The sequence below is a fragment of the Gobius niger genome (assembly GCF_951799975.1).
Source record: "Gobius niger genome assembly, chromosome: 21".
Lineage (NCBI taxonomy): Eukaryota > Metazoa > Chordata > Actinopteri > Gobiiformes > Gobiidae > Gobius > Gobius niger.
This window is the reverse complement of record NC_136872.1, coordinates 20,080,029-20,093,234: the sequence shown is the minus strand read 5'-3', so window position 1 is coordinate 20,093,234 and position 13,206 is coordinate 20,080,029. Positions and strand designations below refer to the sequence as shown.

At 41.2% G+C, this 13,206-nt stretch overlaps 1 protein-coding gene across 1 annotated transcript in view; it reads right to left on the bottom strand.

Moving 5' to 3' along the window:
- nhsl2 (NHS-like 2) overlaps positions 1-12,290 on the bottom strand; it is a 189,317-nt gene extending 177,027 nt beyond the window's left edge. Inside the window, exon 1 of the mRNA XM_079579864.1 lies at positions 11,725-12,290. Within this exon, the coding sequence (XP_079435990.1) occupies positions 11,725-12,010 (286 nt within the window). The 5' untranslated portion in view covers positions 12,011-12,290. The remainder of the gene's footprint in view (positions 1-11,724) is intronic.
- Between the last annotated feature and the right edge of the window lie 916 nt (positions 12,291-13,206).

Here is a 13,206-nt window from a genome sequence, read left to right as displayed (position 1 = left end):
CCGCGTGTCCCCACAGAACGTGAAGCTGCAGCAGGTGGACGGCGTCGAGCGGCCGAGAGGAAGCACCTGCCGTGAGCTCAGACGTCAGAGGACCTCCGCGACCTCCTCCAGGAGCACGCTTTCCCATTCGATATCCCCCATAAGATTTCAATCAAACTCCACATCTGCGAGTGCGGCGCTCCGCAGGGACCCGACGGCACCGGAATCATTACCAGAGAATGTGGTTTCACTGGGACAACGAAAAAGGAAAGACAGCGCTTCGGTTCTGACTAACGACAGGAAATTGAGCAGGTTTTTGGGAGAAATTCAGCTCCAGTGGAATCAGGGGAGTTCAAGGGTGTTTGAGCGACAACATCCAAAAGCAAGTGAGTAAACAGAAGAACATTGTGCAAACGTTTAAGTGGGAGAGGCATGTGCTAAGAAATGTTTAAATCAGCGGCTCTGAATGTTCTTGCTTGCATTTCTTTTGCTTCTGTTGGACATAATTGCAGTAAATGTTCAGTTTAGGCCAAGGATAATGCAAATAATAATGCATTCTTATGTGGATTCTGTAGAGTCGAGAATGAGTGCTTCGACAAGGTTCCAGGCCTCACAAAAAAGTCAGCTTTCACACAAAAAATGACAAAATACAAACTTAGAAGTCTGGGTGAATCCAGGGTAGAAGAACAAAGATGGTGGCTTGTGCTCTCGCTTCATAACAAGAAAGTCCAGGGTCCGATTCCCCAACATTTGAAGCCTTTCTGTGAGGAGTGAGCATGTTTCGCCTGTGTCTGGATAGGTTTCTTCCACCATCAACCCAAAATATGCACAATAGGCTTCCTCCAGCTATAGGTATTATGTCGATATATGGGTATTTAATTTAATTTGTCATTTCTATGTAGGCTTTCAGTCGTACAGGAGTTGTCCATCTTCAATGAAAGCTCTTGAGTCATCTTCTGTACTCTGTAGTTGAAGTGAAGAACGTTTCGCCTCTTCATCCAAAAGGCTTCGTCAGCAACTCTATAGTTTAAGCTCAGGCTGCAGACTACATTTAGACCACAGGGAGGAGTTTAGCTTGGCTTCCCCCTTATTAAAAGCTACTCTCACCTGTGGGTAAACACTTTTGTAGTTATAGCTCTTTGTAGTTCTAAGTCCTAACGACCTAACTCACACTTAAGTTTCAGTCTGAACGGCCCTACGCTCAGCTGATCACTGCTAATTATCTGCCTATTGATCTGTCCTGGGCTCAAAAACATCGGCGGTGACTATCGGCATCAGCCAATCAAAATCCCCAAAAGTCGACCTCTAGTCTGGAACCTTCGACGTCAAACAGTCATTTTAAAGGCACACTGCGTAACATTTTGGACGATACTGCCAATACAAAACATGCCCCTAAATCTTATTTTTTGCAGTGGGTAATCAAAGAATGGATTTGGAAGAAGACCTCATCATATTTAAATCTCATATGTGGCTGCATTTGGTCGACATCGCCATGGAAACGAGTTGGAGACGTCCCGCTCTCAGTGGAGTTCAAGTTTGTTGGCATTTTTTGGGTGTTTTTCAACCACAAAAATAACTGTAATGGAATAAAAGCTTGTATTTTATTAGATTTTTGCTATGCGGTACGGCTTTAATGTAAAATCCAAAAAAGTCTATAGAGTTTGGGAAATTCCACAGTTACCATGGAGATCTGCCATCTTTGCATCTGTCAGCATACATTTCCATTGACTAACTAAGCTAAGCTAAGCTAAAAACTGTATAAAAAGTGGAGAAAAAAGCTGTGGAACATCTCCATTAGCTGCTGAGTTACTGCTGGTAAATACATCTAACTCACTGTGGTGTCCAAGTTTTTTAATGTGAACAAGAACTCCAGTATTTTAACTTATAAAATCTCCATTAGTTTACAATTGCTGCTAATCCCATAATGCTTAGCGATATGACGTCACATTTCCGAACTCTATTTCATTTTAGGAAACGGGCTTGAATACAGACTCAAGTATTAACTGGCCAAGTTTTAGTCATAATTTGCCATTGCGAGACAGGAGCAGTGCCTTGGCAGAGGTCTTTCTGAATGTTGTAAATACTAGAGTGCACGTTTTCACCCCTGCGAGTTCTAGGCCACACGTTTCTGTCTCGTAAATCACCTCGGATCACTGCGCAGTATCGTGCGCTGGATAATGTTGCATCATTTCCTGAGCGTTCACAGCCAGAGCTCTCGAAAGCGAAGAGAGATCTGACTCCAGAACAAACCCTCGGCTTCTTGGAAAAATCCCGCGGACATGTGTTGAACTTATGCAACGGTGGAGGAAAAGTTTGGCGAGAGACGAGAGGGGGCTGTGACTGTCAGTGTCAAGACCATGTTTTTGGAGGGAGAAGAGAGCAGCTTTTTCATCACGGTAGAAAAAAGTATTGTAATATGTTTGCATAACTTTCTCTTCCTTTTTTCCTCTTCTAGAGCAGTAAGAAGGTCCCAGGTTCAGTTTCCAGACAAGTTTGGCAACCTGTTGATTGTCCAAAACTCTATTCAGCTCTAAATCCAGAATTTGCTGGTAATGAGGTATGACAAGATAAATCTGTTCCATATTTAGCATTATGTTTAGCATCCAAAGTCAATATCATTCCAACATGTATAGTCAAAGGAGAAAGGAAAAAGGAAATGCATTACTTTTTTTCTTAACGTACCACTACCTCTTAACTAGCAGATGGCAGTTATTATGGTATAGTCGATAAATAGCATTGTTGCAAGGAGACTATTTTTTTCACAACATATCTTATCAGATTTGCAACGTGTAAAGGGAAAAGTAATTTTTAGCAACCACAGATATAAAAGGAGATGGGGCGTTAGCAAGTCGGCTAATCCGGGAAACTTTCTGTGTTCGTTATCCTGCTCAATGCATTTTCTCCTATAGCCGTTAGCATTAGCGACCAAACATCGCAAAGCATGAACAATCCAGGTGTTTTCAGCTGTTGTCAACCCATCGACCACCTATACGTTTGTTAAATGGTGATGTCACAGCTCTACCTCCGGGTTCACATAGACCGGCAGAAGTGCGAGAAACTACAACAAAACTCGTCAATGCCACAATCAATATTTCTGAAACTCAACAGAGAGTTACTGAACATACTTATGTTCAGTAGATACTTATGTTCAGACTCATTAGCCAAAAATGCCGCAGCTGCTGCTAAGAAAGTAATTTTTATTAAAGTCACTACTTCCGGGGTTAGCGTAGCTGCTGCGCCATTAGCATTTATCTCCGCTAACCCGGATGTACCGATTTTGGTAAATATTACTTTTATAGCAGTAGGTTCAGCATTTTTGGCTAATGGGCCTGATTAATAAGTATGTTCAGTAACTCTCTGTTGAGTTACATAAATATTGATTGTGGTGTTAAAGTGTATTTTGTAGTTTCTCGCACATCTCGGGACCCGGAAGTAGAGCTGAGACATCACCACTTAACAAACGTATAGACTCTTTCACTGCTTACATCATCAGTGACAAATAGATAGAAATCTCGCTTCCCGCCTACAGCTAAGCTCGGAATGTTTACAAAGGGTCAAAGTCTGGTTAGAAATCATTAATGAATGTACAGACCTTTTGAGATTTTACGTTGGATACTAATTAGCGTCTAAAAGTCATCAGTGAGCTCAATGCTAACTCATATACAGTCAAGTTTTTGCTTTTTGTTTGTCAGATGTAGAAATCACAGAAATGCCTTTAGCTACCTGAGCCTGTTCCTGACTAACAAAATGCGCACATTTTGTTAATCGTCGAATCCCGAACCCGATTTGACTTGAATATTCCACCCCCATACAAATGAATAAGGAAGCCCAGCGCAACACTAACGTATGGGGAGGTATGTTTTGTCCTTTTCATGGCATTTATATAATTTCTGCTGTTTCTTTATCATTAATATATTATAAGATGATGTTTAGTGGCCACTGGATGTGTCTCTGACCCCAAAACAATCAGAAACTTAACTGAATATGAGTTAGCAAAAAATCTCAAGAGGTCTATACACTCATGAATGATTTATAACTAACTAGGCTTTGACTTGAATGTGTTCAATGGGTTAACAACAGCTGGAAACATCTGGATTGTTCAGAATTTGAGAAGATTCATGGGTTATGCTAAACGTTAGCATAACCCATCAATCATTTTAGCAAACACACAAATAAAAGGAGAAGCGGTGTTAGTAAGTCGGCTAGTCCGGTAAACTTTCTGTGTTCGTTAGCCGGCTCAATGCATTTTTTCCTATAGCCGTTAGCATTAGCGACCAAACATCGGCAGACAGTTAGCCAACTCGCTAACAGTCTGCCGCTTCTCCTTTGTATTTCTATGAGATACACATCCAATGATCACTAAACATCGTCTTATGATAAGTTAATGATGGAGAAATGACATTAAGCCATTAAACGGACACATCATACCTCGCTATACTTTAATATAGGGCCTGGCTTCACCATTCATTTGTATGGAGATAGCTGTTTGCTACTGAAACAGGCTCAGACATTTTCCTATACGAGCGATCGCGATTTCGTCACATCTGTTGGCCGTGGTAGGCATTTTGCATTTTCATATTTGATAAACATTTTATTAAAATCCTATAATCAGCACAAAACAATGTCCATAAACAGGGCATTGCTTCTCTTACGCTGTAACAGATCTATCATTTTATAAAACCGAGATAGAGGCCTGTATGCATCAGCTGCCTACCAAACATCCGGCGAAAATTGCGGAAGTAAACAATAACAGCGATCGCTCGTATGGGGACAATGAGCTACACCATAAAACCAGATTTTACTCTTCCAATAAGAATACACTATTTAACACTATCTAGCAATGTCATTCCTAAACACAACGGGTGTTCGTCAAATATGGGATTGAAATCGGCACATTCCTCGTGTAAACACGGCTACATAAGACACTACATACTGCATGACATTGTGTTTTGTTTTTGGTTGTGGTGGTGAGGAGGAGGACGAGGAGAGGGAGGAGGAAGATGCTCGTATTGATTCTTGTTGCTGAGCCAAAAGCCCACACAGTCCACACAAGCGAAAGAACAGAAGAACAGGCCACAACCAACTGTAGGCTGTACCTCCGAAAAATATGTCCAGGGCGTGTGCGATATGAATAATGACTTAAAAATACGATACGAAACAGCGGAGAATCGAGCCGCTTCAGAGTTTTAGAAGTTGAAACTGGCATTACCCACAGACTGTTGTATAATTTGAGTGTTTTGCGTTGCATAAACTCAGCTTATTCTTCTGAAATATTGATGCGGCGCTGCAGAGATGGACTTTCTCTTTGGAGGAATTTAGTCAAGGAGAAATTAAAAAGAAACGAAGAAAAACAGTTCTTGGTCGGCAGAAGTCATTTAAAGTTGTACCCAAGGAAAAGCACTTTTACTTCCAAACAGCAGGAGACAAGTCCAGTCAATTAGAAACAATGTTATAATAGGATGCAGTAGATGCAGTAGTTTAGTCAAAAAAGTCAAAGGGAAGGGGGAGAGTTCAGCTTCCTCGCAGCCTGGTGGATGCTCAAGCAGAAACTTCCCTCTCTCTTGGTACAGATGTGTTTTTGCATTTTTGAATTGCATTTGTAGTTTCTATTTTCCACATTGTTCTACTCGATACTTTTGTACATCTTTGCTCTGTTTTTGTAAGCTAGTGTTAGCTTTAGGGCTGAAGCGACTTATCGATTAATCGACGACTAATCGATTATTGAAATAGTCGACAACCATTTTAGTAATCGATTTATCGTTTTCTGGTTCACACAGACTCAAATGGAGCAAAAATTAAATTAAAAAATGCAGTACTTTTGATGAAAACCTACTGTGTTTTTATAGTTAGGGTCAGTAGTGTTCATTGTACATTGTAAATTTCATGAATAGAGCCTCCAACAAACATTTCCCTTTGTTTACTCCATCAACACATCCTCAGGCAAGGCCACTTAAGCTATATGTGATAAAAAGAAATTGAAAAAATAAAATATTCCTACACCATTCACAGCCAAGCGATTAAGCGATTAAAAGTAAGCCCAAGTTAGCTTATGAGCTAAAGACATTTGAGACCTACAAGCTTCGTCTTCTGAAACGCTCCCCACACCTACAGCACAAGAGGCCCTACAGGAAACAAAAAAGCGATCAATGAGGAGGTATCCGGGTAAGACTCATAGCCACACTAGCCTTCTATCCTTATATTGCTCTGACTAATGTACATTCACTGGAGAATAAAACAGATTATATCATAATCATAATGGATTACACTTGTATTGCACTTTACGAGCCAGTATGACCAAGTTTCTCATATTCATTTACGCCACACTCGGAGGTGGTAGGTAAGCTTCTGTGGTAGCCACAGCTGCCCTGGGGTAGACTGACGGAAGTGAGGCAATCGGCCCCTCCAACAACCACTCACTCACTCAGGCTTCCTGGTGTTACCAGACGGTCTCCCATCCAAGTACCGACCAGGCCCTTCCTGGCGGTAAAGGCGGTATGGCCTGTGAATATATATATACTGTATATATATATTAGTCTGGTCTTCCCAGAAGATGGTGAAAGACAGTTGTGGAGCGGAGGGAGCTGTGCAGGGGGAAGAGGAAGGAGGAGGTGGAGGAGCTGACCAGTGCAGGACACCACGCTCTGAAACTGGGACAAACCAAACTTAAGGGAGTACTCTGGTTTCCCCTACATCCAAAAACAACTGTACAGTGACAAATAAAGCACTTAGTTACTGATTTATTATGTATAAATTACCTAAAGTGCATTACATTGCAGATCTGCACACTCCACTATAAGCTACTGTCGAAGTCACAGCTGTCCTTGGGCTGACTGAAGCAAATCTGTGACTCTGACCGTCCTGACTTACACACCATATTAACAATTGCTGGTTTTGCTGAAGATCACCACACCAGCAGTGCAAATACAATGATATCTTGATAAGCTATAAAAGCTTGAATTAAAGAATTTTGACTTAAAACCCTACACCTGATTTCTTTCTTCTTTCCTTCTGCTCATTCATCTAATTCCGCAAAAACACAAAAACCCACTGACTTTTCCCCCTTTGTTTCTAGTTTAATTGCAACATTGTGAAAACTCTTTAGCACAACATCTGTCTGGAAAATATGCGAGAAAATTGGTCCTAAAACTGGTTTACAAACTCCTCTGCAGCGGCTGTGATCTCATCCTCTGTCACAGCGTAAACTCCTCTATCTGCGCTGCATCTGCTTTGTGTTTGGAGAAACTTTCTTATCAGAACTCGTCCCGACAGCTTATAAACGCGTGAAAACCCGGCCCCAGAAAGTCCCTGATCTGTAACGAACCGTGTGTCCTGGAAACATGAGGACGGGAAGAGTGAATGAGTGAGTAAATGAAGTAATGAAGTAATGATTTGTAGTTTTTGAGCTTTTCACCGTGTTACAAAGTTGTTCCATCTCTAGTAAAACATCTCTAGTACTACATTATTTCAAGCTATAAAACTAACTATGTAACTATGGTAACTGTCAAAATTTGGTTTATGGTCACAAAATCCACTATCAACATGAAATACAAACTACTTAGGGTGAAAAGTAAAGTATTACATTAGAAAAATGTGAATAAATGTACAGATGATAAATATTGAGCCCAAACATGCACAGGGCTGGGAATGATGCCAGCTTGGTATCGAGAAAAAAAAAAGTTTAGGTACTACAGGTGTCGAAAAAAATAAAAGTATCAAAAGCACCAAAAAGAAATATGTAATCTTGATATTCAAGTGTTGATGCTGTTGGTCATCGAAATGTAAAAGAAATGTAAAAAAAAGTGACACACAAGTTGAAAACATTTTAGAAAAAAAAGGGGGAAATTGAGGGAAAAAGGGAATTTTGGAAGCATTTGGGGCAAAATTTAGATTTTTTTAACACATAGAAAACTTTGGAAAAAATATGGAAAAATTGAGAAAAATAAATTTTTAAAAAATGGGGGGGAAATTTGGGACAAAAATGGGGAAATTTTGGGAAAATATAGGTGAAAAATTAGAAATAATGGGGGTAAAATTGAGAAAAAAATTGAAAAAAAAAAAGTTTTTTTTTTCTGCGCTTTTGTCGCTAAAGGTTGTTTCACTTCGCTTCTTGGTTGTTTCACCTCAAATAATTAATAATTAAATGAAAGGAAAAGGAATGAATTAACATTATTAATCTGTTTTATGGTTCTATATGACAAATAATAACGTATAAGTATCGGAAGAAGTATCATTCAGGTGTCCAAGTATCGTTAAAGTACTGGTATCAAAAAATTGTAACGTCACTCAGCCTTAAAAATGTATTGTTTATTTGTTTGTTATTCAATGATAAGTCGATATACTAATTAATGTAACAGCCTTATATTCAAATCAAACAAAAACAACAGTTCAAAGTTTTCTCTCATACAAATGAAATAAGGATCCATGTTTTTCATAAAGGCGTCTGAAAGTAGTGCCTAAGTCTCAGTCCCGTTACATTTGATACTTGAGTCTTTTGATTGTATGGTTTATTTGAGCTAAAACAACTGAGTAACTTCCTCTGTGCTGTCCCGGGACCAACAGGCATCAAAACTTATTCTCTAAAGAAACCTTTTCTTATCTCTACGAGCCGCCTCTGTGGATAAACTCGGACTCCAACTCTCCTGAAAGTGTCCAAACTCCTCAGACTCTGCACATGTGTCCAGTCCGGCCGCTAAACCTCAGCTGAGCCGCTCCGTAAATCACAGAGACCAGGCCAAACGTGCAGATTCTAGGTTTGATTTTGGAGGTGACACGCGGGACACATTCCTCTCCCTGAACACTGCGACGCGTTCAGGGACCACAAGGACAACTGGTGGGAAAAAGAAAAGTGAACAAACTTGTTTACAAACGCAGCACATGGAAACGATATATTATGTAATGGATCAACGTCGCCAACACTTAAACTGATCATTACGAAAGGCTTCAGCTTTGACCCGAGGGGGAAATGAAATCCTTAAAGGCAAGTGTGATGAGATTATCGACAGTATTTTAAAGTTATTTACTAGAGTAGCAAAGTAGTCAAAGGTACTTCATGTGTTTTGAGAAACCATTAAAGCAATGATTTCTGTGACTTATATTCTACTTGTTATGTAATCTGGCACATAGCAAAGTGGCATAAGAACCAATTAGATTACTTTTAACGTAAATTAGAGTATAATAATGAAGTGTCCTCATGCTTTTAGATGTTTATAGATCTTGACTGCTTTTTTCCAATGTTGTTTTGACTGTTTCATATTGTGATTAACGCATTTCAAGTCAAACATTTGTCAATCCTTAATAAAATCTTATCTAATCCACTTTATCCAGTGACTATTGAGTAATTTTGCAATATTTTGAAGCTGAAAAAAACATCTTTTTACAGGAAATGTAGAAAAACAACCCAAAACTACAACGTTTTGGGAAAATACGGACATCATGTTGCGTTAATAATGTGTAACGCAAAGAATATTGTGGCACATTGACGGTTCTGTGGAACACAAGACGTTCTCAACCTCGAAAAACTAAGAAGAGCAGAGCTAAACAGCCCGGCTTCCTCCTTTTTTAAAACTAAAGTAACTAGTAATCAGTATTCAGATTACTTTTGAAGTGAAGTAGTCAAAGAAGTAGCTAGATCACTTCGAGAAGGAGAAATCAGTAGTTGGATTACTTTATGGAGTAATCACAACAACACTGCTCCTTGGCACGAGGGCGGCACGGTGGTTAGTGCTCGTGCCTCACAACTAGAAGGTCCCGGGTTTGATTCCCACCTGGTCGGGGCCTTTCTGTGTGGAGTTTGCATGTTCTCCCCGTGTATGTGGTTTCCCTACCATTAAAAACAAGTAGGGAAGGTTCTCCTCTGGGGCCGGGACTCCACTGAAAAAGAGATTCTTCATCTCAGTGGGACAATCCTGGTTAAATAAAGGTCAATATAATCATTGTATCCACAGCTACCCTGGAGTCGACCAGTGATCCACAAACTTTTTTGTCTTGCTATCCCTTGAGTCGTTGGTTTATATTCCACCTTGAGGTTCCAGACAATATCATTACAAAGCGATCAATGAAACTCTGAATATTCCGTATTTAATAGAGTGTTGCGTTTGATATGAAGCTAAAATACTCTCAAATCCAAAACCTTTAACTGAAAAGTATCACTAAAATAAACCTTCCTTAATCTAAAATCATTCCAAGCACCAACAGGTAGTCTGCATGTAAGTGGTGTCCCTGTTCCCCTGGTTGGGAAACACTGGGGTAGACTAATGAAAGTGAAGCTGCCAAACTGTGACATCGACCCCTCCACTGACCACCAACCACACACTCACACACTGCCTTCACACATGCAAGTGAAGTGTCTTGCCCAAGGACACATCCACAGTCTCCACCTGCGGGAGTCAGGATACAAACCTCAAGAGAACCCTGCTCTGCCATCCGAGCTTCTTCACAAAATGTTACTAGAGCAGATTCACTGCCTCCCAGAAATAAAAATGTCCAACGCTCCTGCAATGCCAGAAGATCCAGTGTTGCATCTCCACCAAGATCTTGCATCAATGATGGGAGAGTGTGACCACCTCTCAAAGCCTTCTCCAGCACATCCCAAAGATTCCCAATGGGGTTGAGATCTGGACTCTGTGGTCACCGATCCATCTGGTGAATCCTGACATTGTAATCTTGGAATATGCCTGTGCCATCAGGGAAGAAGAAACCCATTGATGGAATAACCTGGATGTTCAGCTGATCCCACTCTTTGGGCACAAACCGAGACCTGACCGACTGCGGCGGCTCCAGATCAGAACAGTTAGTTAAATCCATGTTTTGTTTTGGGTCGGGCAGAGAAAAAAACACATCTGAAAATGTTTACAACCGAAGGAACACATTAATCACGTGACGCAGCAACACCCTCAGCATCAGGGCCGGACTGGGACTGAAAAACAGCCCTGGACTCTGACCAGCCTGGTCCAAATTAGCGTAATTGTGACTTCCACTAATACATATTTTAACCTCTTACCCCCCGCCTTAACATTAACGAGTGCATTTTCCCCAGTTCGGCTTTTTATTATCATTTTTTTGATTGGTATCATCAGCAAAAAGAACGGGAAAGGTGGTCGTAGAAACAGAAGCCAAATCATTAATATAAATAATAAATAATAATGGTCCCAAAATTGAACCTTGTGGTACACCATACTCCACGGAATTCCCTTTAGATTCATGTTTTTTTATACTGGGCTTTACCCAAATCTAAAAGCTTCTCGACTGGAGAGCAACAATGTAACGCCTCATTTGAAAGCTAAGACCTACAAAAGTGATGGAAACTTTTCGTTGCGTCGCCACATTTTTGTCATATTTTTGTTGTTTTTTTAACTATTTTTTCTATCATTTTTTGTCCATGTTTTTCTCATGTTTTTGTTGACTTTTCATCCTCTCCTTGCTTTTCTTTTTAGCTTTTAGATTTGGGTAAAGCTCGGTTGAGGCGGGACTGGTGGCCCCAGAGCCAGTGGCCCTTCTGTGCTCTTCCAGAATGGACATATGGCCAGTCCGCCCCTGCTCAGCATCACACCTCCCATCACAAACTTTGGCACCGAAACGTCAACTCAGATCAACCAGTTCAATCGTAAAACTTAAAAAAAAAATGAAGTTTCATCATTTGGGAAGATGAGGATGAAGAAACAACATAGTAGAAACATCTCAAAGTTTTTGCCAAGTTGCCCTCGCGCTCCATCCCACCCCCCCTCACTTCACCCCACACTGCCTTACCTCTCGGCGGGGGCTTGCTGACCATCACCGTGACGTGCCGCTGCAGCCGGAGCGCGCGGCTCTCGAGCGCGGCGGAGCGGTGCACCACGGACGCCAGCTCGCCCTGCAGCTCCTCGAGGATGCCCACGCCGTGCCGCGAGACGTCGGCGAGCTGGCGCAGCACCGAGCACAGCGTGAACCCGCACACGTCGCCCAGGTGCACGTACAGCTCCTCACGCGGGCGCGCCTCCCCGTGCAGGGGCTTGCACACGTCCCTGGGAAGTATGGTCCGCTTGCAGAACGGCATCTCCTCCTCCTCCTCCTCCTTTCCGCGAAATAATAAGAAAAGAAACAAAATAAAGAGTCGTAAAATCGATGGCAGAAAGTCCTCAGGTAGTTTGTTGTGTCCGCGCGGGGGGGAAACGGGAAATTCCGCCGCTGCCACAGTTGGAGTCGGATGGAGCGAGTTGCGAGTCGTGCGTCCTCATTGTTTTGGGCTGTGGAGCTGTTTTTTTTTTTTTTTTTCTTTACACTGAGGAGAGGAGACTCAGCTGCTCCGGAGACAGCGGTCAGAGCAGACACGCGCAGCGCAAAGGCTTCCGGGAAATGGCGAGAAAATAAAACGTGCCAAATAAAGCAGAGCACGTCATTCATATAAATAAGTAAATGAAAAATCTATTGAGTGTGGAAATAGCTTTGGTAACGCCTTTATACATTTGTTTTGAAAAGTGATTAGAAAAAAACTGCCAGCGGAGAAAGAAGCTTTTTTTTTTCCAACTTTAAAGCTGCATTATGCAACTTTTTATGTGGGAATAAAAGTTGATATTTGTGCCTATTTGAGCTTGTAGTGCCCCAGTGGCTGTATGAGTGGTCATCATGGCATCTTTACTTTCCATCACAATGGTCTATCCAACGCTCCAGGATCAATTGTTTGGAAGGTTTTCACTGCTGACGGAGCCTCCCACCAGAAAACCTACAAAACAAGCGATACTGGAGCATTGTAGAGACCACTGTGATGGAAAGTAAAGATGCCATGATGACCACTCATACAGCCACTGGGGCACTACAAGGTCAAATATCAACTTTTTTTTTTTTTTTTTTCGCATAAAAGTTGCATAATGCAGCTTTAAAGGCACAATACCGGGAATGGAGCGAAATTTGTTTTGTTCTCCTTTAGCCTGGTGTGTTGTAAACTCAAGCAGGTTTACAACACTGCTAACTGCAGGAAAAACAAAATGCATCTAATTATAAAACATTTGTATCAATATTATGAACTATTTCTGTAGAATCTTTGTGAAAATTACCATGAAAAGTGACCCCTGCCAGTTGTGAAATGTGCCTATAAACTTGAATTTGGATGCCACGAATATGCTACAAAAGCTAGGAATGACTTTGGACCACCACTAACATTTTAATTTCACTATTACTACTAAAAATCAGGTATAGGGCCTTTAACATACATACATACATATATTGACATATATCAAGGTAATTTGACTTGGG